We start from the raw sequence: 26,505 nt of genomic DNA, 5'->3' as shown, positions 1-26,505 counted from the left end.
TTAATATCCACGATGCAAAATCGTAAAAGTTTGCCCGGTGAACATGCATGGCAGCCGTCGTCGATCCCCGCCGCCGTGCGCTCCAGGCAAGCATCGTCGTCAGCTCACGCATCCCTGCAGCATCCGCCCCCTCGCTCGGCCCGAGATCCTCCAGCGATGCAGTTTCTCCCGCGTCTCCTTGCCGTTCTTCGGCTCCATAAGCAAGGAGCCGCCTTTCTTTCGGCGTTCTTGCGAATCGCAGATGCCCGGTAGAAGTAGCCACAGGGATCTGCAACTGACGTACTGATGGCAAACTGGTAAGTCGGCCGCTCCTGATTTTTTTGCTCCATTGATTGTCGAATACTTGAAGGTCTGCAATGCCGATGCGATGCAAGATGGGATCGAACACCAAAGGAGAGATCTATGGGGACTTTAGTTTTACCTGACAGACTGAAAACTGCAATCTGAGGAGGCAAGCTCCGGGCATGTTCAGAGTGTTCTCATTTCTCAAGATTTTAATCTGAACTAATAGCATTGTTTCATGTAGAATACTTTTAGGCTTTAACATTTATCTGCTTGGACACGTGCCACGCTTCTTTTTGTGTGAAACTAGGATTGATTTCAAGATTGATCTAGTACTTTTGTGTGGCAGCATCTTGTAAATATTCAGTAGTTGCCTGACAGGTCGATGAACTCTGTTGTCTGATGATGCCAAGTTAGACATACGCCAAAATTGATCGTTTTATAGAACTCCAAATCTTCATCTTCAGGCTTCAATGACTGAAGTTTTCTCTCTCCATGTCTCGTTTCAACAAAAATGTAACACGGATTTGGATCTTGGTCTTCTATTATCTACAAAGTTTCTGTAAGAAAGTGAAGCATAGAAAAGAATTACCCAGTGCTTGTGTCACGCGCCTGCAGGTTAGAGATCCTGGTGGCCGTGGAACGGTTTCATCAAATTGTTGGTTGCTGGGTGGAGGCAAGCAAACAGATGAGAGACTTAGCTGATCGATGTGAGTAGTTCAGAACACACATGGTTAGGATCTTTTCAGGTTTGTGACAGCTGGGACAGTGAACACGATATTCTTGCAATAGTAGTTTTCTTCAGTTTCATGGAGTGAGGATGCAATGTTTTCTTGCTAACAGTGTCCAGTTTTTTCGGTATTATGGACATTCGTTCTTGCAACAATTTTCTTCAGGATCTAGATGGGACTGGTGTTCAGTATTACAGTTTCAGTTTCACTGCATTGTCAAAAAGGTAACCTGAAAATTTGTAACTAGTGTTTCTTTACGTGTATGCTTGCGGTAAAACTAACACATTTTTCTTGCTTTCTGGAGGATACCATGGTAATAAGGCGCTTCTGGTTTCGAGCTGCTTTAATCAGTCCCGACTCACATGATTACTAAGGAGTTCTATAGGAAGAAGTTGCCGTCAGAATACAAGTCGCTGATGGGTCCTCATCATAAGCTTCCCAAGTTCTCATGCATGTTAAAATTCTTTAGATCTCCTAGGAGTAGATCGATTGGGAAACTTATTTTCTGTTAAGGAAAATACCTTGCCGATGTTCATGGCGCCACCGTGGAGCTCGAGGTATGCCGAAGTCGTTCGAGGTCAAGGCCGGCGTGATGCAGTGGCAACGGCGTCATGGTGGTGATGGCGAGGTCGCAGAGGCGGCGTGAGACCTTCCCTTTGCTTCAGCGCCCTCTCTTAGATCGGATCGAGTCTTGGGTTCTTGGAAAACTGAGGCACGACGAACTTTAATCACCGTGCCCCCTCGTCATCCTTTCCTTTTTTATATTGGCGCTGCGCAAAGGGGGCCCACTTGCCAGCGAAAGGGCAAGAGCACCCCCGATCAGGGTGCGTGAGAGGGGTCTGACTCAGTCGTTGGACTGGGTCAGACGAGATCAACCTTACATTCTCCCCCTTGATCTCACTTTACACTTTTAAACTTCTCAACTTGAACTTAACTCGTTACTTTTCTTTAGTTGCTTTGCTATTGGCCTCATCTCCTTGCAGATCAGTACGTAGAGCGTGCCTCATCATGACGGTTATTAGTTACTGTCAGACTTAACAGCCACAATGTACCTTTCTGTATTGAATCAAGACCTTAATCTTTCTTTGGGCCCTTTAGCAATCCAGAAATCGCAGGCCTCCCGTAAAACCCATGTCGACTTGGGCGGTAGGCCTTTGATAAGCGGATCCGCAAGCACTTGCTTGATACTTTGGTGCTCCATGATTTCATAGGATTCTGGATTTTCTCCTTTGCAACATATAACATATTGTCAATGTGTTGGCAGCACACTTGACATGTTGCCATAAGAGTAAAAAAGCATTTGAATGGTATATTGCTGTTGTCTACCATTATCAATTCCGGGTAATAGTTTCCTTAACCATTTTGCCTGTCCTGTAGCCTCATATCATGCTAAACTTTGGGTACACGACCCATGATATCATAACTATTTTGCTTTTGGAGCTTTTCCACAATAAAACTCCAAACGCGAGTGTTAGCTACTACTGTGGGCTTCACTAAACATCACGCCAAAACTTAATTCTTTTTACTCACAACCTTTTGAGAGTACATGTTCTTTCTTACTTAGCATGGGGCTGACAATATTTTGCAAAATTGCAAAAACATTCTATAACTCCATTCCAGTGATCTATTGCTGGACTGGACTTCTGCCAAAATGTCCCGGATACTTGCGTTATGTCGGGGTAAATTATTTTTTAGCACTAATTTTGTTTCCAACAGCTGAAGCACATGGAACCTTTTCTTTTGATCGATCATATAACGGTTCCTGGAATCCTGAAAATTCCAAAACTATTACCCTTGACAATAGGACAGGCGTAGGTTTACTCGCATGCATACTATATATCTTTTAGAACTCTTTTCTAAGTATGCTATCTGCGATAGTCCTGATACCCCCTTTTCTTTTATCCCGGTGATTTTTTTTCTTAGAGCGAATGACTCTTCACCGAGATTGTTCTGATCAAAACTAGAGGTCAAAATAACCTTCTTTGAACTTTGTGGGAAAAGGAATTTTCCATCTTTGAATTCGGCATATTTGCGATTTGTTATCTTGACCTTTGCATAAAACCCAAAACAATTTTTGTTCTCATAAAACTTTAGATACCACTATTCTGATTTTATCAGATGGTATTCGGATGTTCTTTTCTTTCCACAACAAAAACCACTTGGTTATGTCATATATATATACACTTTCTCGTACAAATCTTCGTTGGAAGATATTTCACCTACATCCATCTGATGCAATTCTAAAAGTAGTATGCACCAATTGCATTATGATTCTAAAAGAATTCTTCCATGAGACTGAATAAAATGTCTCATTATAACTTATTTTTTTCTTTGCACAAAACTTTTTACCATAAGTCGTGCTTAGCAACTTTTCATGTTCCCTCCGGAGTCACGTTTCAATCTTGTAAACCCATTATAGCCTACTGTATTGGCTCCGTTAGGAACTCATTTTATGTTCCAAAATAATTTTGGGACTTGGCTCATGACATCTTTCATGGCTTCTTGCCACTTCGATGAATGAACGCCTCTCATGACTTCTCCAAATGAGATGTAATCTCCTTCATTTGTAATTCTTCACTTATGTACATTTCTTATCCTTTAACAATAGATGGCTAGACATATTGCTTTCTGTCTGGGGCTATCATCTTAACTTCTATCATATTGTAGTGCTTGAAACATTGGAGTGAACGTACGGTTCCACTTCTCTTCAAGCCTTAGTTCTCGACATACTTTACTCCCCCAGATTATCCCATCTATTGTAAAGATGAATTATCTTCTAACTTTTGTTTGGGTTTAGTCTTTCCAAGCCTCATAAGGTGTTTTAAGCACCATCTTTTCTTTTCGGTTGCTTTGAGGCTCAACTATATTTTCTTTCTTTTGAACCTGTAAACCTTCAGGAATCTCTTCTTATTTCTATGGTAGGGGTATTAATGTTATGACCGTTGTACTCCCTTTATGGTCAAATTCTTCTTTAATAGATCACTTTTGCTTTAAAATGCATCAAATTTAACTTTAAGGGAAATTTCTTTTAAATTTTAATCTTTTTGTCTTTCTAATCTTTCTCCCCCTCGAAATATGGCACAAACTTTGCTGCCATAATTTCGAAATTATTTCTAACACTTGCGAACGAGGAGTCTTTAACACTTGCCATGATTTGCACTTGATCAAGTCATGCATAACAACGGGAGTACCTTTTTCCTTGTTCTATTTCAAGAGCTCATCAGAGTTCTTCTTACTGTTACGCTTTCAAAGAACTCAACAAAGTTCTTCATATTGCTATACTTTTGCAAGTCATACTTGATAAAACTTTATTTGTCCTTCGACTCTTTTTAAGTCACTATCCAAAACATGCCACTATAGTAGTGCATGAGAATTGCTGGGATAACTTAAAAGCTCCCCCAGATTCCTTCACTTTTATGTGATACTCATGTGGCACGTGAGTCATCACAAAAACTTTCCCTGCCGTGCAGGATGTGAATGGCACAAGTGCCAAAACCTTTCCCGACATGCTGTATAAAACTTCAAAGGCATTTGCAACGCATGTTTAATTCAACGTTGGTCAAATTGAACGTGCGTCAAACTCATTTCAACCATTATCTTTACTGTTGTTGACGGACGAAGAAACTTTGGTCACAATGACTAAAACATACATACATACTTTATTTTCTGATTAAATCTTCCCGTTGATTCCAATTTAATTAGAAATTTTAACAAATCTCTATATTACAAAAATTTTAGTGAGAGAAAAACCAAAAACTTTTCGAAAACAGTTGCATCTCTTTTCCATATAAACTAAAAAAAAGAATGGAATAAGCACTTTTCTTTCTTAACCTCAAACTTAAAGGCATTTTTTTCACAGGGAAAAAAATTTATCTGAGCTTATCTTTCTTTATTGCAGCGGAAAACTTTTTTTTCTTTTCAGAAGCAACTCTTTGTCTTTCTCTATTCTCTGAAAAATTGATCATATTGATGCAAAATTTGTCAGAGATTTAACCTTGAACTTTAAACTCACAATAAAATTATAATATTATTATCATCAACGTTGGTCAGAAGATAACAATGTCATAATTTAACTTCAAATCAATATCTTTCTACTCCTTTATTTAAATTTTCCCGTTGGTTCCAATTTAAATAGAGGATGAGACTTTTACTTTGCAGCGAAAACATGAAAATTCAATATTCAGAAGCATTATTCTTTACTCTTTTATTCTCTAAACAATATACACTTTGGTACAAAATTGAATGGAGAACAAAATTATAATCAAATTCATCAAACTATCATTGAAACAGGCTTTTGAAAAAGAATATGACTAATTCTTAAGCTTTAATTACTGTACAAACAGGCAGCCCAGCCTAGACCGCGGCTTGCGGCACAGCACCTGCACGCGCGCGGCCCGAATCAGCGAAATCGGCCTGCGGCCCATGTGCGCGCGCTGCGCTCCCGCGTGCGGCCCACACGCGCGCTCGCGCGGCCCAGTCCGCCCGCTCTTAGCTTGGCTCGACCCAGCTCAGCGGCAGCCCAGCCCATCTGGATCCGAGCGTCCCTGGCCGTTGGATCGGCATCGGACGGCCACCCGTCATCCTCGCGGGAGCAAAACCCGCCGGCGAGAGGCCCCACGGCGGCGCCGTCCACCACTGCGGCCGTCAAGGGGGGCCGACGGCGGCGCCGGCCACCATCTCCGCCCAGAGCCCGCCGCTGTTTGGTGGTGCAGAGAGAGAGAGAGGGGGGGAGGACTACGGCCACGTGCCGGATGCGCCGCTCCTCACCGGCTCCGGCGAAGGGGCGCCGCGCCCCTCCGGCCGCCATAGCCGCCGCCACTCGGCGCAGTGAAAGGAGGAGGAGGAGAAATGGATGCTAGGGTAGCAAGCGCGCCGCCGTCGAGCGGCCTTGCGGTGGTGCTCGAGTCCGAGCCCTCAAGCCGACGAGACGGCGTTGAGCAGTGGCTCGGCCCGACTTTTCGTGCAGTGTCCGAGCGACGACCGGCGATGTTAACTGGCGGCGAGAGATCCAGGTTGGTCCCTGCTCCTCTCCGTCCCTTCTTTTCTTTGATTGTTCTAGGGTTAGAGTCTCTTTCTCTCGATCCGATTTGGATCGAATCCATTCTTTCTTTTCCTCTTTCGATCCGAGATCAAAATTTCTTTCTTTTCTTTTCCCCAAACTAGATCTACTCGCTAGAGTGGCTCTGATACCATTGTTAAAATTCTTTAGATCTCCTAGGAGTAGATCGATTGGGAAACTTACTTTCTGTTAAGGAAAATACCTTGCCGATGTTCATGACGCCGCCGTGGAGCTCGAGGTATGCCGAAGTCGTTCGAGGTCAAGGCCGGCGTGAGACCTTCCCTTTGCTTCAGCGCCCTCTCTTAGATCGGATCGAGTCTTGGGTTCTTGGAAAACTGAGGCACGGCGAACTTTAATCACCGTGCCCCCTCGTCATCCTTTCCTTTTTTATATTGGCGCTGCACAAAGGGGGGCCCACTTGCTAGCGAAAGGGCAAGAGCACCCCCCGATCAGGGTGCGTGAGAGGGGTCTGACTCAGTCGTTGGACTGGGTCAGATGAGATCAACCTTACAATGCATACATATATCATCAGATGAGAGGCATTTTAGCCTCACTTTATATATAAATCAATAAACTAAACCACGAATAATGATCCACTACAGTTATGAGAAACCTTTAATTTTTACAGGTGTGTATATATACATAAAGAAAAACTCATCACATATGAGGATGTCTTCTGATGAAATGAACATACATATACGCAGTGCAACAAGCTTGTAACTACACCGCAGCCAGCTTGTCCGAGACAGTCGATGGTTGGTACGCAGATTCAGCAAGAACCTTAAGATATCGTGGAACTGGTGGCATAGTAACCTCTATGAGGCCTTCCAACATTTGTACAACTGCTCCCATGGTCGGCCTAGAGGACTCGTCTTCCTGGACACACCAACAGGCAACCATGCAAGCCCTCTTGAGCTCCTCAAAGTCAACGTCCCTTCTCAGGTCAGAATCCAACAGCGCCTGCACATTTCCTTCTTGAATTTTCTCCGCAACAAGTATCGGGAAGAACTTGTCCACACGTCGGTCTCCACCATGCTCATCTATATTTCTTTTGTGTGAGATGATCTCAAAGAGCATCATCCCGTAGCTGAACACATCAGCTTTCGTGGTGATGGCCGTGCCGCTTATCCATTCAGGTGCCAGATACCCGATGGTTCCTCGCATCGTCGTCATGACCCTGCTGAAATCCCGGCCTAGCAGCTTTGCTAGTCCGAAATCTGACACTTTAGGAACAAAGGATGTGTCCAACAATATGTTCTGTGGCTTGATATCACAATGGATGATGCAATCCCTGCATTTGTCATGCAGGTAAGTTAACCCTTTGGCAACTCCAATAGCTATTTGGTATCTCGTCTTCCAAGGCAGTAAATCATCAGAGCTAGTCTTGAACAGGCACCCATCCAGTGAACCATGTGCCATGTACTCGTAGGCGAGCAGCCGGTGCTCTCCCTCGGAGCAAAACCCTACCAACCGGATCAGGTTTAGATGGTGAATGTTTCCAATTGTACTCATCTCTGCCCGGAACTGCTTCTCACCTTGATGAACACCTTCGAGCCTCTTGATTGCTACAACAGTGCCATCCTGAAGGACTCCTTTGAACACAGAGCCAAAAGAACCTCCACCTAGCTTATCAGTAAAGTTCTTGGTTATCAATTTCATGTCTCTGTACCCAAAAGCCATCAAGTTCATGTCAATGTTATGTAAACCCTTGATCCTTCTCCTTCTAAGAAGACACAAGACACCAATAAGGCTCACACCCAATGTGAGTGCAGAGACTCCGATGGCAAGACCTATTGTTCGCCCTCTAATAGATTTGGTGTGCCGGATCTCAGAAGCAGGAAGCCGGATGAAGATATTATCCCCTCTGTTGTCAAGATCTTGTTGCAGGTTCACCAAATCATTGTACCAAAGAGAGCAGGTGCCGTTGTAAGAGTAGGCCAAGCAAGAACAGTTGTGAAGGCAGGCTACCTCGCAGTCACTTATGGTCGTAGCTTGCACAACCTGTGACCCATCAGGCAACCTCACATTGTTGGTAACGTAGAATCTATCCTCCTCATATCCACTACTCATCGATGGCGTTGAGCCTCCGCCACTCAGGCGGCATGGTAACGCAACATTCCTGGTGCAGCCTCCAGTGTAGTTTCCTGAGCTCCATTCAGTTGGGCTCTGCGGGCTGAAGCCCCAAAGGCAGCTGCACATAGGGACACTGTCCACGGCGCACCAGCTGAAAGCCCCACAAGCAGAATAGACAGAGCACAGATCACTGGGCTCCACAAAGTATAGCATCCAATCTTGCTTCTCCTCCATCCATACCATCCCCTTTTGCTGACCGGATGGGTCGATCACGGTACGGAGGAAGATGTTGTCGTCATTGACCGTGAGCAAGAAGTACTCCTCCTTGTCATTGTCCACATACTCGTATGAGTATACCGAGTTCGGCCGCGACATCACCGTCATCGACGGTATGCCGGCAAATGCGCCTGTCTGGGGGTTGAATTTGCCAGGTGTGAAGTAGGATCGAGAATTGTTCCATATAAATAGGTATTGTGCTGTTATGTTTGGGTCCATCACAAGTGAGAAGATGCCTGGAGATGGGTCTGTATGGTCTCTCCATGAGACTTGGCGGTTGCTCACACCTGTGAGCTTGTTCCGTCCAAACTTCATGCCGGGAAGCTGGGTGTCTGTGGGGTGATCAAAGCTCTGCCATATCATATTAGAGGTGTTGGATGCATATGCTAGAACTAGGTTGCCGGTATTTAGAAGCACAGCAACAGTGGTGGTGTTGGAGGCTCCAGCAGTGACTGAGGTGTTGCTGGACCAGACTATGGATCTAGACTTGTTGAGAAGAACTAGGTTACCATCTGTCCAGATAGTTAACACTGATGAGTCTGGGTTGGAGATCGGTGTCTCCCTGTTGGCTATCCACACCGGAGTCACTTTTTGCACCTTGTTATACCATATTGCAATGTACCACTTGTCTTGGGGTCCACCACCTATAATAAAAAATAATTTTCCATCACCGAAGAAGACACAATTTATACTTTAAATACATGGCCATCGTTTTTATTACGACTTTGGGCTGTCACATCGATGGTATTGACAGGTTACCTCTAACAACCAATGGCTACGTACCATCAGCTCTATAAGGCAACCAATTGTGATATTATTAGCTCATGTTGGTTTAGTGATTGAATAGATAGCCATAGTAAAACCATCAACTCTATTATGCAGCAGATGGTGACACTGAGTATATATGCCATGGATCCTTATCTATAAAGGTACAAATGATGCACGATAATTAATTTGGTCCCCCACTACATAAACTCTCTATAGGGACCCTGATCCCAGATATTTAACAATATTATGTAGGTTAATTGTGATAGCTCGCTCTACAAGATGAATAATAGCTACACTAACTATTAGCTGCCACTACTACATAAAGGGTCTTTGAGGAATGTTGAGTACTCTATCCTGCTTGTGATGAGTGAATTGTCAACCGTGCGGTGTGATCGTGCGCTGGGTCTTTGGATTGCAGGTACACGGGCGTCGAGTGTCGACGGGGAGCTGCCGTGGAGGTGCTGTGGCCGATGGACCGTGCGGTGAACGGCGGTGAAGGGCAGCCGGGACCGGAGCTCGGACCGGGCGGCAGCTGTGGCGTCCACTCCTGGATCGAGGGCGCAAGCGGCGACGGAAGGCGGGTTTCTTGGTTTGCGCCACAAAACCAAGGAGGCAGACTGCGGTTGAAGACGCCGAGTCGTGGAGGCACGGGCGTCGGTCTCGGGATTGACGGAGGCGACGGGAGTCGACGGCGTCTAGGGCCTCGCTGCGGGCGAGGAGGTGACGGGCGTCGGGCGGCGTCTAGGGCCGTCAGAAGGCCGATGCGGGAACGGCGTCTAGGGCCACGGCGTGGAGGCGGGAATCTTCCCGCGTGTGAGGTTTTGGTGGTTTTCTCAAAACCGGCCACCTACGCGGGTTTCGCGGACCCTCCAAAACCGCGGACTGGATCTTCATCAAGACGGCAGCATCGCGGAGAAGACTTCGTTTCGAAGAAAGAACCTCGGTCGTCGGATGAGATCGTTGTACAGGGGGGTGCTGCAGGCCAATCGGTCTGACCGGTCCCTGGCATCGGTCTGACCGGTCTAACCAACCGGTCTGACCGGTCCAGCGTACCGGTCTGACCGGTCCCGCGGGTATATATACCCCTTCACTTGTGTTAGGTTAAGAGTGGCTTTTGTAATCTGTTCGTGGACTCTCTGTTTCTCTAGGCCGCCGCCCCTGCGTCTCCCTCCCTCTGTTCCTCTCGTTTGAGTTGATTTTGTCCATGGATTGTTGAAACCTTGTAAGGGATTTGATTGGGAAAGGAGGCCCTATCCTCCTCGTGCCGTCTGGGCTTTTGATTTGATTCAATCCCCTGGTTTTGTGCCTTGTGCAATGGATTTTCGATTTCGTTTTTGGCACACTTGATTAAGAGGAGGCCTCGAGTTCTTTGCTGTGATTCCCGTGCTCCCAACTCTGACCTAAACCCTCTGGAATCACTGACGTGTTCGAATTCGAGTTCTTGAGTGTTTGAGAAAACCCCAATCCCTTTTGATCTCCCCCATAATTCTCACGATTCGTTGATCTTTGGGACGAGATCTTTTGGGGATATGCTCACGGGGTAGGGGCGAAGCATTCCCCCAAGTTTCGTCGGATTTCGTGGTCGTTTGCTCGGGATTCACTGTTTGAATCAAATTTCTCGGGGGTTTTCTGGGTGCTACCGGTCAGACCGGTAGGCACGACCGGTCAGACCGGTACAGCGCACCGGTCAGACCGGTCTAGCGCACCGGTCAGACCGGTCCAGGCAGATCAGTTCTGCAACTTTCCCGATTCGCTTCCGTTTTGCTTCGTGGGTTCGCTCGCTCGTTCGAGGCCTTTTGTGTTGGGTTAGCTTTTCTATAGTTACCCCAAACTTTGGTCAGAACGCTTGAGGGCTTGGGCGATTTTGGGACATAGGCCGACGGTTTGAATTTCGGAAGAAATTTTGATCGGCTCCCATTCACCCCCCTCTGGTCACCGGCTTCGGTCCCACAATTGGTATCAGAGCCTGGTTGAGGTTTTCAGTACCTTAACCGGTTCGAAAACCACTCGGCGACCATGGCGAGTCTTGGTAAGATCCCAGTGTTTTCCGGCGAGGACTATGCCTACTGGAAGGTTCGCATGAGAGCCTTCCTGCAGAGCATGGGAGCCGAGGTCTGGGAAATTACCACAAACCAGCTTTACGAGGTTCTGGCTGTTCGGACCATGCCTCTTCAGGTGACCCAGCACGAGGCTAACGCCAAGGCCGTCAATGTCTTGTTCGCTGGCATTTCTCGTGCGGAGTTCTCACGCGTCCAGGGTTTTCAGGAAGCCCACAAAATTTGGACGTGCCTTGAGAACTACCATGAGGGTACACCTCAGGTGAAGGCCAGACTATTCGAGACTCACCGGCGTGAGTACGAGAACTTCACACAGGAGCCGGGTGAGAGCATTGACCTGATGTTCAGTCGTTTTCAGTCGATTGTGAACAAGGTCAATGCGAACAGATCTGCTGGTGCCCTTGAGTACACAGAGCACGAGAAGGCCCTTAAGTTGCTTTACGCACTTGATCGCTCTGTGTGGGATCTCAAGGTGAACACCATCATTGAGTCTGCTAGCTATGAGACTCTGACGGTGAACGAGCTTTTCAGCAAGCTCAAGGCCATGGAGGTGGATAACCAGACACGAGCCAAGCTCAATGGTACCCCTCCTTCCAAGAGTGTCGCTCTTGTGACTGGCCCAGGTGGATCGAGCTCTAACGCTAACTCTGCTCTTGGCTTTTCTCTTGCCTCTTTGCCCTCTGTTTCAGATGAACAGCTGGAGACGCTGGGCGACGACGACTTGTGTCTCCTCATCAGCAAGTTCCAGCGCGTCTACCACAACAGGCAGAGGAAGAAGAACCCCGGGTGCTACAACTGCGGCGATCTGAACCACTTCGTCGCCGATTGCCCCAAGAAGTCCGGCGGTGGCCAGAACAACTCCTTCGACTACTACTACCACCGTGACCACGACGAGGGAGGCTCCAACAAGGAGCGTCGGCGCCACAAGCACCGCAGTCGTGACCGGGGAGGATGGTTCGACAAGGAGTCGCTCAAGAAGCGCTTCCAGTACAAGGCCAAGAAGCGGGAGAAGGCCTTCCTGGCGCAGCTCAGCGACCTCGACAAGAGCTCCTACACCAACCGCTCTTCTTCACCGACCTCCGACGACGACGACAAGAAGAAGAAGAAGCGGGACAAGGAAGCCACCGGCTTCATCGGCCTTTGCTTGGCGGCCGGTCGGCGCAAGAGCTTCTGCACCATGGCGGGTGAAGCCGATGGTGCTCGTGCATCTTCGGGTGGACATGCTACACCGACGCACTCCGGCTCTTCTCCTGGATCCGAGAGCGATTCAGAGGTAAACTCCACGATCGACCTGCTTGATACAGAGGTTAGGGAGTTGTATGCCGCTCTCGACAACCAGAAGAGGCTGCTTAAGGAAGCAGCTAGAGAGCGTAGAAAGCTTAGGGCTGAGCTGGCTTGTGCTAGGTAGAAGTCTAGTGAGGATGAGTGCGCTGGCTGCATATCTCACATGAACAATCTTGTTGCTCTCCGTGCCAAGCATGATGAGAACGTCGCGAACTTAGATGTTGCTAAGATTTCGCTTGCTGACGTGTCTCATGAGCTCGCTAAGGCCAAGCATGAACTAGAATTGGTTAAGGATGCTCCTATTGTTAGCGATGTGCTTGAATGCGAGGAGTGTCCTATCTTTAAGTCTGATCTAGCTTCGTTGCAGTCTAAGTTTGCTACTGTTGTGTGCGAGCTAGAGGAGATGAAGTCTAGGCCAGTTTTGCTTGGCGCTTGTAAGCTTTGTCCCACGCTTAGGTTGGAGCTAGAGGAGAAGAACGCCTTGATCAAGTCTTTTGGAAAGACTAAGGTCATAGAGTCTAGCCCACCTATTGACTGCTCTGTTTGCCCTGGTTTGATCTCTGATTTGGATAATCTTGCGGTAGAGAAAGCCAACCTGGAGAATGAGAATACCTATCTTAGGGCGATTCTTAGTTGGGTTTCTGCTAGTGAGCCGCAGTTGGGCATGATGATTAAGCAGTTCAAGCGTGGTGATGGGTTTGGGGTTGGTTACACATACTCGAAGTCAGACTTTGACAGGTTGTATGGTAAGATTGGCAAGGCTGCTAGAAATATTGCTAGTACGAGCACGCAGCCTTCGCTTGTTGACCCCGCGGATGGTGTGCTTAAAGAACCACCGAAAGCACCTCCGCAGAAGCAGGTTTGGGTTCCAAAGCCCAATGAGCTGAGGAACTCCCTCGACATGCTCCCTGCTGCCACAGCCCAGGTTGCCCAGAAGAAGAGGGCCGCTCCTCCCCGTCCGCAGGCTAGGCCTCCACCTCCCAAGCGTGAGGTGAGGTACCACTGCGAGTTCTGTGACAGGGAAGGTCACCTGGAGGAGTTTTGCTTCAGGAGGAAGCGGGCTGTGAGGAGAGAGCAGGAGAGACGGAACGTGGACATGTACTCTGCTCGGGTGCATGGTCCTTCTCGGCGTGGTGATAGGCGAGATGCTAGGGCGCGCCGTGTAGGTGGAGGTCAGGGAGACGGTGGTGGTTACCGTGCTCCAGCAGGTGGTCGCTTTGCCGGCAGTGCTCCTGGTCGTTTTCAGTACGGCTATGGACCACGAGACCGAGGCTTTGGAGGAGGTTTTGAGGCTCCACGCTTTCCTCGCGGTGGTGTTCGTCAGTCACGCGGTAGACGGGACGGGGGATACGCTTTGTCTGGTTTTGCTAACCCTTCTGTAGAGCAAATGGCTCGACACTGGTTTGCTTCTCACTTTGCTAACCCCAGTGTTGAGACATTTGCTCACCCTTTGTCTCACTACTGATGTGCAGGTCGGAGGCTTGGAGAACAGGTGGATCATGGACTCCGGTTGTTCGCGCCACATGACCAGAAATGACAAATGGTTCTCCAGCCTCACCCCGATGCGCTCAAAGGAGTACATTGTGTTCGGGGATAATGGAAGAGGAAAGGTACGTGGACTTGGCGCTGTTCGGGTTTCTGATCGCTTCACCCTGAGAGAAGTTGCTTTGGTTTCGAATCTTGGATTTAATTTGCTTTCTGTTTCACAACTTCTTGATGAGGGGTTTGAGGTTCGCTTCAAAGAGGGCTGTTCACATGTTTTGGATTCCAGGGGAGATTTGGTTTGCCGGATTACACCTCGTGATCGAAGTTTTCTTGGTTGACTTCTCTGGAACTCCTTTTGGCCCTTCTCATTGCTTGATGGCTGGTCCTTCTTCTGATTTGTGGAAGTGGCATAGGAGACTAGGACATTTGAGCTTCGATTTGTTGTCGAGACTGAGCTCACTTGGCCTGATTCGAGGTTTGCCCAAATTGAAGTTTGAAAAGGACCTTGTTTGCCATCCTGTGTCGCCACGGGAAGATGATTGCCACTTCACATCCGCCTGTTAATCAGGTGATGACCTCTCACCCTGGAGAGTTGCTACACATGGACACTGTCGGTCCTTCCAGGGTGATGTCTGTTGGTGGGAAGTGGTACGTGCTTGTGATTGTGGACGACTTTTCTCGCTATTCTTGGGTCTTTTTCATGAGAACCAAGGATAAGGCTTTCGAGTTTGTTCGAGACTTGATCTTGAGGTTGAAAAATGAGCTACCCCAGGCCATGCGAGCGATCCGCTCTGATAATGGCACATAATTCAAAAACACTCGTTTTGACGCCTTTTGCAGTGATCAAGGGCTCGAACACCAGTATTCTTCTCCCTACACTCCACAGCAGAATGGAGTTGTAGAGCGGAAGAATCGGACGCTGGTTGAGATGGCGAGGACGATGCTCGATGAGCATAGGACTCCTCGCAAATACTGGGCTGAGGCGGTTAACACCGCTTGTTACGTGTCCATCCGCATTTTCTTGCATGCTTTCATGCACAGGACTTCTTATGAGTTGCGGTTTGGACGCCAGCCCCGTGTTGGCCATCTCAGAGTTTTCGGTTGCCGGTGCTTTGTGCTGAAAGATGGAAATCTTGATAAGTTTGAGTCTCGCTCGTCTGACGGTGTCTTTCTCGGTTATGCTTCTCACTCTAGAGCGTACCGTGTGCTGATTATTGATACTAACATCGTCAGAGAGACTTGTGAAGTCACTTTCGACGAGACTGCACCGTGCAATTCTTCTGTCTTTGAAGTTGCAGGAGATGATGAGCTCGGCACCTCCATCTTTGAAGATGAGGAGGAAGAAGCTGCAGATGGCGAGGCTGAGGCTACCACGCGTGCTGTGGACCCGGCTATCTCTGATACGAGCTCGGACGATTACGACGGCCCCGATCCGACTACGTCTACTTCACGGGGGCTGTTCAAGGAGGTGACTCAGGCTTCACCAGCTGCACCTGAGGAGGCACCAGCTTTGGTTGAGGAGGAGGCGACTTCGACACGGGAAGCACCGCGACACATTCAGCGCCGCCATCGACCTCAACAGATGCTAGGTGATCTCAACGAGCGAGTCACCAGGTCCAAGGTAACAAGTATCGCTGGCTTTGCTCATTCAGCGTTTGTTGCCTCTTTTGAGCCCAAAGATATTGGACATGCTCTTTCTGATTCTAATTGGGTCAATGCCATGCATGAGGAACTTGAAAATTTTGAAAGAAACCAAGTTTGGGTTTTAGTCGAGCCTCCACCTGCTTGTAATCCCATCGGAACGAAGTGGGTTTTCAAAAACAAGCAGGGTGAGGATGGTTTGGTTGTTCGAAACAAGGCTCGTCTTGTTGCCCAGGGGTTTTGCCAAAAAGAGGGTATTGATTTTGAGGAAATCTTTGTTCCTGTTGCTCGTTTGGAAGCTATTCGAATCTTTCTTGCATTTGCTGCTTCCAAGGGTTTTAAGGTTTTTCAAATGGATGTTAAATCTGCCTTCTTGAATGGTTTTATCGAAGAAGAGGTTTATGTAAAGCAACCCCCTGGTTTCGAAAATCCCAAGTTTCCAAACCGTGTTTATAAACTTCAGAAAGCTCTTTACGGTTTGAAACAGGCACCTAGAGCTTGGTATGATAGATTGAAAACCTTTTTTTGCTGGCTCAGGGTTTTAAAATGGGATGTGTGGATAAGACTTTGTTCCTCATGTGATCTGGCACTGATTTTCTTTTAGTTCAGATATACGTGGATGATATTATCTTTGGTGGCTCTTCTCACGCTCTTGTCTCCAAGTTTTCTGAGCAGATGTCCAGGGAGTTCGAGATGAGCATGATGGGTGAGTTGCAGTTCTTCCTCGGGCTGCAGATCAAGCAAACTCCTCAGGGCACTTTTGTCCATCAAGCCAAGTACACTAGAGACTTGCTGCGGAAATTCGACATGAGTGACTTGTCTCCTCAGCCGACTCCGATCAGCACATCTACGGCACTTGATGAGGACTTGGATGGCGAGGCGGTGGACCAGAAGGAGTACAGGAGCATGATCGGCTCTCTCCTGTACCTGACGGCGACGCGACCGGACATCCAGTTCGGCGTCTGCCTCTGCGCGCGATATCAGGCTTCGCCACGCACCTCCCACAGGCAGGTGGTGAAACGCATCTTCAGGTATTTGAAATTCACCCCTGAATTTGATCTTTGGTATTCTGCGGATTCTTCTCTGGTTTTGGTGGGCTTTTCTGATGCCGATTTCGGTGGGTGTCGGTTGGATCGCAAGTCGACATCCGGCACTTGTCAATTTCTCGGTACATCTTTGGTGTCTTGGTCCTCTCGCAAGCAGGCTAGTGTAGCACTTTCTTCCACAGAAGCTGAGTATGTTGCCGCTGCTAGCTGCTGCTCCCAGATAATTTGGATGAAACAAACCTTGCAGGATTATGGCTTGAGTTTCGGTAGGGTTCCCATCTTTGTAGACAACATGTCAGCCATTAGCATTGCAAAGAACCCTGTCCTACACTCCAGAACGAAGCACATAGACATCCGATTCCATTTCCTGTGAGACAACCATGAGAGAGGACACATAGATTTGATCCATGTCCCATCTAAGAGGCAAACTGCAGATATCCTCACCAAACCGCTAGAGCAGGACACTTTTGCTCGCTTGCGAGGGGAGCTTGGGGTGTGTTACCCCTTTTGATCGCTGATTTTTGTTTTGGTTAGCTTGGTAGGTCTTTATTTTGCTTCTCTTTGTTTTTCTAGGTTTGGTAGTTGCATTGTGCATATGCATTGTACATGTTTGCATTTTGCATTGTCTCACTTGCACTAGCATTCTTGAATACATTGCTATGATCTTCTAGTGCCTACTAGTGTGAGTTGATAAACTTGATCATGTATAGCTTGCTCCATTGTGTATATGACATCATCTGAGTTAAGCTATTTTGATTTGAAAATCTGAAAACATGATCACCCTGTCTTGGCTACTAGCATGTTAGGGCGTGTTGATATGCTTTGCTATCTTATTCATGCTAGTGTGGCTTTTCGTTCAGCAATTCATACTTGAATTGATCTAAATCTGATAAAATTGCTTGAACTGTTCTTGAAATGGATTGAAAAGATCCAGGTGGGATTGCTTGTCGCACTGATCGAGCTTTCGGGACGGCTCACTTTGCACTTGTGAGAACCCGGACAAGGCTGTGCATGACTGAAACGAGTGCTTTAAGCTTCTGATTGTCTTTTGGCATAGGCTTGGCCTCGTTGCTAAGTAAAGCATGACAAGCTTTCAACCCCTGGCACTTAAAATTGATTGATATAAAAATTGATTGAAAAATGAATGTTGGCAACTTGTTTTGGCTGTTTTGGCTCACCTGTATGAGTTTGAGTAGCACTGCTTTCTATTCCCTACTTGTTAGTGCTAGATCATGGGTGATGCTTTTATTTCTCCTAAACTGAACTTGCCTAGCTCTAGACTGATTTGATATACCCTGTTGAGCTAGATGCAGGTCCTGTTTATGGATGCACACGTGCTTGTGACTAGATGTTGCTCATATCCTTGTATCCCTGAATGCTTTCACTTACACCTCCTGCATTGCATTCTTTGCATAGCATCTGTTCAGGGGGAGTTTCAGCTTCAGGGGGAGCTTTAGGTCGTTTTAGGCTTGATGTGTGCATGTGCCAACAAGGGGGAGAATTTTGAGAGAAGTGATCGAACAAGGGGGAGACTTGTTTGATTTTTGAAAAACTTGTTGTGCACAGGGCTTTGAGAGTGCATCATTTTGGGAGAGTTGCACTTGTGAGAGGGAAAAGCTTTGCTTGAGGAGTTTCTGCTTTGTTCTTGGCTCCGGGTTTTCCTCGTTTCCCCTCTGCTTCTTGCATGACTGCGTCGAGCGTTACCTCTGTCTTTGAGGAGTCATGTTGTGGCTTTTGATCGATTGCGTCGAGCCATTGCCCTTGTCTTAGGGGATCGATTTTTGCTTGTGTAAGTGACTGTTCTTGCCTTTCTTAGCTTTTTGTCACTTGCTTGAGTTCTTCTCTTTCGTGCTTCTTTGTTCTTCTTTGGTTTCACTTCTCTTGGTTCATTTGTGCTGTGTTGACAATGCACTCATCAAGGGGGAGATTGAGGAATGTTGAGTACTCTATCCTGCTTGTGATGAGTGAATTGTCAACTGTGCGGTGTGATCGTGCGCTGGGTCTTTGGATTGCAGGTACACGGGCGTCGAGTGTCGACGGGGAGCTGCCGTGGAGGTGCTGTGGCCGATGGACCGTGCGGTGGACGGCGGTGAAGGGCAGCCGGGACCGGAGCTCGGACCGGGCGGCAGCTGTGGCGTCCACTCCTGGATCGAGGGCGCAAGCGGCGACGGAAGGTGGGTTTCTTGGTTTGCGCCACAAAACCAAGGAGGCAGACTGCGGTTGAAGACGCCGAGTCGTGGAGGCACGGGCGTCGGTCTCGGGACTGACGGAGGCGACGGGCGTCGACGACGTCTAGGGCCTCGCTGCGGGCGAGGAGGTGACGGGCATCGGGCGACGTCTAGGGCCGTCAGAAGGCCGAGGCGGGAACGGCGTCTAGGGCCACGGCGTGGAGGCGGGAATCTCCCCGCGTGTGAGGTTTTGGCGGTTTTCTCAAAACTGGCCACCTACCCGGGTTTCGCGGACCCTCCAAAACCGCGGACTGGATCTTCATCAAGACGGCGGCATCGCGGAGAAGACTTCGTTTCGAAGAAAGAACCTCGGTCGTCGGATGAGATCGTTGTACAGGGGGTGCTGCAGGCCAACCGGTCTGACCGGTCTAACCAACCGGTCTGACCGGTCCAACGTACCGGTCTGACCGGTCCCGCGGGTATATATACCCCTTCACTTGTGTTAGGTTAAGAGTGGCTTTTGTAATCTGTTCGTGGACTCTCTGTTTCTCCAGGCCGCCGCCCCTGCGTCTCCCTCCCTCTGTTCCTCTCGTTTGAGTTGATTTTGTCCATGGATTGTTGAAACCTTGTAAGGGATTTGATTGGGAAAGGAGGCCCTATCCTCCTCGTGCCCTCTGGGCTTTTGATTTGATTCAATCCCCTGGTTTTGTGCCTTGTGCAATGGATTTTCGATTTCGTTTTTGGCACACTTGATTGAGAGGAGGCCTCGAGTTCTTTGCTGTGATTCCCGTGCTCCCAACTCTGACCTAAACCCTCTGGAATCACTGACGTGTTCGAATTCGAGTTCTTGAGTGTTTGAGAAAACCCCAATCCCTTTTGATCTCCCCCATAATTCTCACGATTCGTTGATCTTTGGGACGAGATCTTTTGGGGATATGCTCACGGGGTAGGGGCGAAGCATTCCCCCAAGTTTCGTCGGATTTCGTGGTCGTTTGCTCGGGATTCACTGTTTGAATCAAATTTCTCGGGGGTTTTCTGGGTGCTACCGGTCAGACCGGTAGGCACGACCGGTCAGACCGGTACAGCGCACCGGTCAGACCGGTCCAGGCAGATCAGTTCTGCAGCTTTCCCGATTCGCTTCCGTTTTGCTTCGTGGGTTCGCTCGCTCGTTCGAGGCCTTTTGTGTTGGGTTATCTTTTCTATAGTTACCCCAAACTTTGGTCAGAACGCTTGAGGGCTTGGGCGATTTTGGGACATAGGCCGACGGTTTGAATTTCGGAAGAAATTTTGATCGGCTCCCATTCACCCCCCCTCTGGTCGCCGGCTTCGGTCCCACAGTCTTTGATCCTCCACATTTGTCCCAGGTGGTATTAGACCTGGGACTAATATTGACATTAGTCCCGGTTCCAGCGCCTAGGGCACGAAAGGGCCCTTTAATCCCGATTCGTGGCACCACCCGGGACTAAAGAGCCCTCCACAGGTTAGTTCAAAAGAAAGACATCCCATGTAGAATCACATGTACTGGATAGTGGGGTGGTAAGCAAATTGTGCATGAGACAAGAGGTCTTGGATTTGATTCCCATGGGGTGCAAAAATTTTGTAGCGTCACGAACCCTTTTGTCCTAGTTGTAGCTAGTGGAACTAAAGCTTGGGAATTTTAGTCACAGATTCGTAGTCCCGGTTGTAGCAACCAGAACTAAAGGGAGTTGGGGATCAAGACTAATTGGTGTTTCTGTAGTAGTGAGCACGGATTGTATTATATGCTTATCACTTTTCCTCTTCTTAACGAGAGAATATATACATGCGTGGGAAATCATTTTTTTGTGATTTAAGGATCATTAGACCTTTGATCAGACGACAAAGAAAGCAAAACCAGAACAGCATGACATATCGGAACCAAAGAACAAGACAATCGCCATTGACATATGTTCAATAATTCGGATGGGATATGGATGAAGAAGTTAATTACTTGGTTGGTAAAATCCCATAGCGAACTTGCCACCCTGGGAGACCAGCTTCTGTTGCCCGGAGAGCGGCTGCGTCGCTGTGATCACATCAGTAGCTCCAGTGGGAGATCCTTGTAAAGACAAAAGCAACATGACCAACATGTAGAGTGCACCCGGACCAAGAGCGCTAATGGTGGTTTCCATGGATGCAGAGAGAGAGAGAGAGAGAGAGAGAGAGAGAGAGAGAGAGAGAGAGAGAGAGAGAGATTTTAAGCAATTTGATGAACATTGTGGTCGGGCGAGCCCTTTTTATGGGCTGATGCGCGGTAAGATCTAGCGACAAGCCGAGAACACATGTTGGAGACTTTCTGCCATTTCTAGAATCATCAGGTCTAGCATGATGTTGATGGAAGTTAGGCCACAACAAACTCCGGCAGGAGCGACGACGTCGACGGGAGTGAATCGGTCATGTAACGGATCGGAATTGACAAACTCTGCCCGGGTACGGCGGCGCCTCTTATTAATTGACCGGTGGTGGGCAAAAATTCTGCAAATGATGGAGAACGGTCGGCAGCTAAAAATTGTAGGCCCACATATTCAAGCATGTGTGCTCCCAGTCCAATCCATCTGAGACGACCGACTTGCATTGGAATCTTGGATACATGCATGGAATTCAAATTCAAACACGGCGAAATTGGAACGGCAGACCCAATGCAAAACGCAAGTCGCACGGCAATTGGTTTTTTGGCAGCGATGTCCGTCCAGTCTGCACGACATGTAGCAGAGAGTAGCATTTTTGGCAACGGTACTCTATGCACAGTCCACACGGCATGCAGGTCGAGTCTACAAGCATGCATGGAAATCGAAAATACAATGCAAAGAAGGTCGATCAGAGATCGAGGTCATTATAAGTACGTGTTGCCGCCTAGCTCTTGTTTATACGATCGATCAACATGGAAATGCTAACTGTTTTACCTGCTTTATTCTCATCGCTCGTTGTAGCACTACTCAGGTTGTGCATACTATTGAGTTGCATGAACTAACCCAATTCGACAGTACAAAAGTTTAAATCGATGGAAAGATGTGGACAAATCACTTATATTTCAACACTCCACCTCGCGTGCAGGCTCCCTCAGACCTCAATGTAGAAATTAGGAGCCGGCCGCAATAATTTATTTAATCGCGTCTGTCAGGATTCAAACTCGAGACCTTTGGCTTTGATACCACATTGAGTTATATACACCAACCATGTCAAACCAAAAGCTTAAACTGATGGAAAGAGATGAGCAATTTACTTATACTTCAACACATACGAGTAGTTGTAGTCACGATTAAGAATGTTTCTGGCTCCTCCGCGCCGTCTCTCCCCCCGGACCCGTCGAAGCTCCCGCTGATTGGCGGCATCCACCATCCGATGGCCACCGGTGGCGAGCTCCCCCACCACTCCCTCACTCGTCTCGCACGCGAGCACGGCCCGGTGATGCACCTGCAGACGGGGCTGGTCGAGCCCGTCATCATCTCGTCCTGCGATGCGTCCATGGAGGTCATGAAGGTCCAGGACGCCAACTTCGCCTACCGCTCGGAGACGGCCCCAAGAGGCCAAGACCCTCCGCTATGGTTGCGCCGATTTTGCTTGTTGCCTTCGCCTCCGGCCCCCATTGGCGCTGCCTGCGCGAGATGTGCATCATCGAGCTCCTCTCCAAGATTATTTATCATGTTGACTCTAATATTTTTTATATAACTTGTTCACTCATCAATTTTAGTTACAGAATTTTTTTATTTATACGAGGAATATTTATTCTATATTGTGTAGGTTTGCTCGATGTCAGCGTGCCCACAACAATATGTACAAGAGTCACCGAGAGTGTATAAATATAATAGTGGGTGGACGTGGACATCGTCGCGACGGTGTGCTGTGTGCAGAGAGGATTATTCCGGAGCCCTTACAGAGTCGGCAATTTTACTTTGCTTATGTTGGTGTACATGTCTGTAAATTAGATGTATTGTATGGACTAAAGTGAAAAATGTTAAGAGTGAATAGATAGACAGAGAAGGATCGAGAGGAGGACGATCCAGAATTTTTCCCCAACCTCCTGGATTTCATGGCTACTGTTCATCTCTATCCCTAATCCCAAATTCCGCTCAAATCCACTTATGATTCTTCAAGAGCTTACTAGTAAATTTTTTTGTGTTCTTCACGGTAGCGTCCGGTCTCTTGTATTTTGGAGGAAGCTGGGACATGAATCCAGCCCTGTTGCCTGTTGAGGATCTATCCGACTACGAGAGATGAAGTGCTCTGAGCTGCACCTTGGAATTTGGATGGGTGCCCACTGATGGACCTCCTTGTTTGCACTGCACCTGAATCAGAAATCAGAGAAAGCAAGGTAGTGTTTAATTAAGTTATCGAACACTCGAAATCAGAGAAAGTAAGGTCAGTCTAAGTGGAGTTTTATGGAGGGTTTCATGACATTAAATATCACAATTTTGCTGACATGGCAAGGAGAGAGAATTATAAAGTTTCATGAGATGTGAGAAGAATTTTATCTCCATGAAATCCATCTGGCACAGTTACCTAGTTCCCAGTCTAGTGCCCATGAAACTCCCACTGAGACTGACCCAAGATAGTGGATAATTAAATTATCATATGCTCAAAATAAAAAAGTAGGTAAAGAAATACAGGAGAAGAAATACATGCATTTTTTGAGATTACACAGTACAACTCAAATACTCAAAACGTACGCACACTCACTCCTATAGACGCACATACATAAATCCTACCTCTATGAGCATCTTTGAAGACTGAGCCACGCCGACAAGTCCTCTTTTTTTTGTGAAAGGAAGAGAGCTTTATTAAGTATTGATGATAGTGCTTACATCCTGAGCATAAGCTTGCTCGACACACACCGGAATACGCTCTCTCTACACTGCGCTATGACGAAGGCGCTTGGCCATTTGCGCTAACTCATGGGCGACACTATTTTGCTCTCTTCCTGCGTGCCGGAACACCACCTCCGGTAGCTTACCCGCTTCCACCAGCGCATCACGGATGATATACATAGACGGTGATCTTTGGGCAGTTGGGTAGGAGAGGTGCTTGATGATCGCCGCACAGTCCGACTCTAGGAAGGCCGGACCCTCAGAGAAGCTGCATGGCCGCATGCAACTACAGCATGGTGCTCAGATTCCACTTCTGCCCCACATAGATCACACCCTGCCTCTGGAGAGTGTTAGGTTGATCTCCTACAAAATAAGCCCAACGGCCTTTTAGGCCCTTGATCCGCGCCCTGATCGGGGGCGTCCAACCCTTAATGGTTGGTGGGCCCCCGCTGTATAGCGCTAGATTAAAAGAGGGTGAGGGGTCGGGCACACAGCACGAGGTTTGCCGCGCCGCCAGCACCCTCACCCACATCCCTAAACCCTAGCCGATCTAGAGGGAGCGCTGGAGCAGCGGGAAGCCCCACCTTCATCGCTTTCACCACCGCCAGCTCTATCCAGTCGTCGCCGCCATCGACCATGACGCCATCGCTCCGGCATCGACTTCACTGCACCAATCGTCGCCGCCTTTGAGCGGATCTCCATCAACGAACCCGTTATGGCCGGACCAAGCTCTTCTGCAGGCACTGAAGGTCCTATATCTCGCTCCTCTCTCTCTTTTCTCTGTGTCATCGTTGTAGATCTAGAACTTTGTTGTACTCAGATCAAGAAAGAGAGAGAAATCCTACTCGATTCGTGCACTATGTGATCCTAGAGAGTTAACAATGGTATCAGAGCGCGCGCGCCGGCGAGCAAGCCGCGGCGGCGCCGTCCCGCCCGCTCAGCCCGTCCACCATGGCCAGTCGCCGCTGCGCAGTGGAGAGAGAGAAGGAGGGGGGCGAATGAACTAGGGTTTGGGGACGATCGCGTCGTCGGTTTTGATCCGGCGAAGCGTGCGGACGACCGTCCGATCAAGATCGGCGGCCGAGAAAGCGCCTCGCCTCTTGGGCCGGCAGGCGGCCCATGCGGGTGGGGGAGGGGATGCCGCGGTGGGCCGATTCGGCGGCCTGGCCATTGGTTGTCGGGCCTCGAGCCCAAGAGGAGGCAGCCGAGCAGGCCGCGGGCCGATTTTTGCTTCTGGGCCGCCTGATCAGTGTTTCGTTTTATTGTTTTTTCTATTTTCCAGAAGCAATTTCAATAGTTTTTTGAATGGTTGTGATTATAGTTTGATCTCTATTCAATTTTGCACCAACGTGTTTATTGTTTAGAGATAAATATTTATAGTTTTGCTTTTGGAAATAGAAATTCCTACATGTTTCCGTTGCTAAGTTTATATAGTTGCTTTTATACTTTAATTCGAACCAACGAGACAATTAAAGTTTAAGAGCATGGTTAAAAGGTTATTTTTGAGGATTATGGTATTGTTAATTTTCTGACCAACGTTGTTAATTACAATACTATAATTTCATAGTTCTTGTGCATTTATTTCTATTTCTGCCCAACGGTGATATAGATTTAATTGCATAAACAGTTATATGTTTTATTTTTGACCAACGTTGGAATTATTACATGCAATTGTTGTTATTATGTTCTCACTATTTTTTGAAATTTTCAGCGGGGATGAACTTGATGGGATTCATCAATCACATCCCAACTCTAAAAGGAGACAACTATGGCGAATGGATCAAGAAGGTTGATCTTGCTTTCGTCTGTGGAGAGGTGGATGAGATGATCACCACTCCAAAGCCCACTGAGCCACCGGCTCCAGTGAGAGGGGAATCTGATACTGATGCTGAGTGGTAGGAAAAGAAAAGGGACTATGCTCCTTTAAAGATGGCTTATGATCTCCAAAAGAAAAAGTTGAATAATGCCAACAAGAAATGTGTGGCAGTGATAAAGAACACAATTGATCCTAACATTCTGGGTTCAATTGGAGAGTGTGATTCAGCTGCAGAGTACCTTGAAAAGATAAAGAACCAGTTTACTGATTCTTCAAAGACATATGCCACACAGATCATAGAGCAGTTGGTCACAAAGAGGTACTATGGCAATGCCGGTACTATAAGAGATCATATCATGGGGATGTGCGCCTTGAACTCCAAGCTCAAAATAATGAACTTGGATCTCAAGGAAGAGTTTATGGTGCACCTGGTATTCGCCTCTCTACCAAAAGAGTTTGCAACATTCGTTGTAAACTATAACTCACAACCAGAGAAGTGGAATATGGAAAAGGCAATTGCCATGTGTGCGCAAGAGGAAGATAGACTCAAGAAACAGAATGGCGGGTCTGTCAATTTTGTGCATAATAACAAGAAAAGGCCTTTTCATGCTGCTTCTTCCTCAAAAGCCAAATACAAAGCTCCTATGCCACAGAAGTATCAGCAACAGCGTCAGCAACAGCGCCCTCCTGCTCAAGATGAGTGCTTCCATTGCTATGACAAGGGGCATCGTAAAGCAGATTGTCCCGCCTACTTAAAGATGATAATGGCAAAGAATGAGATTACGTTCGACAAGGACTACGCAAAGAAGCGAAAGACACATTAAAGTCGCGAACGGAGTACAAGCAGATGTGGAAGTTGTTGGCGATGTCTCCCTCGAGCTAGTTAATGGTTTCATGCTTGTACTAAAAGATGTTTTATTTGTCCCTTCGCTTCAAAGAAACTTGATCAGAGTATCACGCTTAGACACAGATGGTTTTGGTTGTCATTTTGCAAAT

At 47.7% G+C, this 26,505-nt stretch overlaps 1 protein-coding gene across 1 annotated transcript; it reads right to left on the bottom strand.

The window, feature by feature from the left end:
• Positions 1-6,597: 6,597 nt before the first annotated feature.
• On the bottom strand, positions 6,598-21,466 carry LOC120700198 (G-type lectin S-receptor-like serine/threonine-protein kinase At2g19130). The gene is made up of 2 exons (XM_039984416.1): positions 20,840-21,466; positions 6,598-9,065 (listed from the first exon to the last, which is right to left on the bottom strand). The coding sequence occupies exons 1-2, from the start codon at positions 21,018-21,020 to the stop codon at positions 6,793-6,795; spliced, it is 2,454 nt and encodes an 817-aa protein (XP_039840350.1). The 5' UTR covers positions 21,021-21,466; the 3' UTR covers positions 6,598-6,792.
• Positions 21,467-26,505: the final 5,039 nt, after the last annotated feature.

The sequence above is a fragment of the Panicum virgatum genome, chromosome 3K, assembly GCF_016808335.1.
Source record: "Panicum virgatum strain AP13 chromosome 3K, P.virgatum_v5, whole genome shotgun sequence".
Lineage (NCBI taxonomy): Eukaryota > Viridiplantae > Streptophyta > Magnoliopsida > Poales > Poaceae > Panicum > Panicum virgatum.
Note: the sequence above shows the minus strand (reverse complement) of the source record. Positions and strands in the feature narration are given on the sequence as shown.

What these genes read in the sequence shown, in the direction of transcription:
- LOC120700198 (XM_039984416.1), bottom strand. Translation starts at nt 21,020, where the DNA reads ATGGAAACCACCATTAGCGCTCTTGGTCCGGGTGCACTCTACATGTTG. An exon ending in TATGGGATTTTACCAACCAA is followed by an intron (nt 9,066 to 20,839) that starts GTAATTAACTTC and finishes TTTTTATTATAG; the next exon opens with GTGGTGGACCCCAAGACAAG.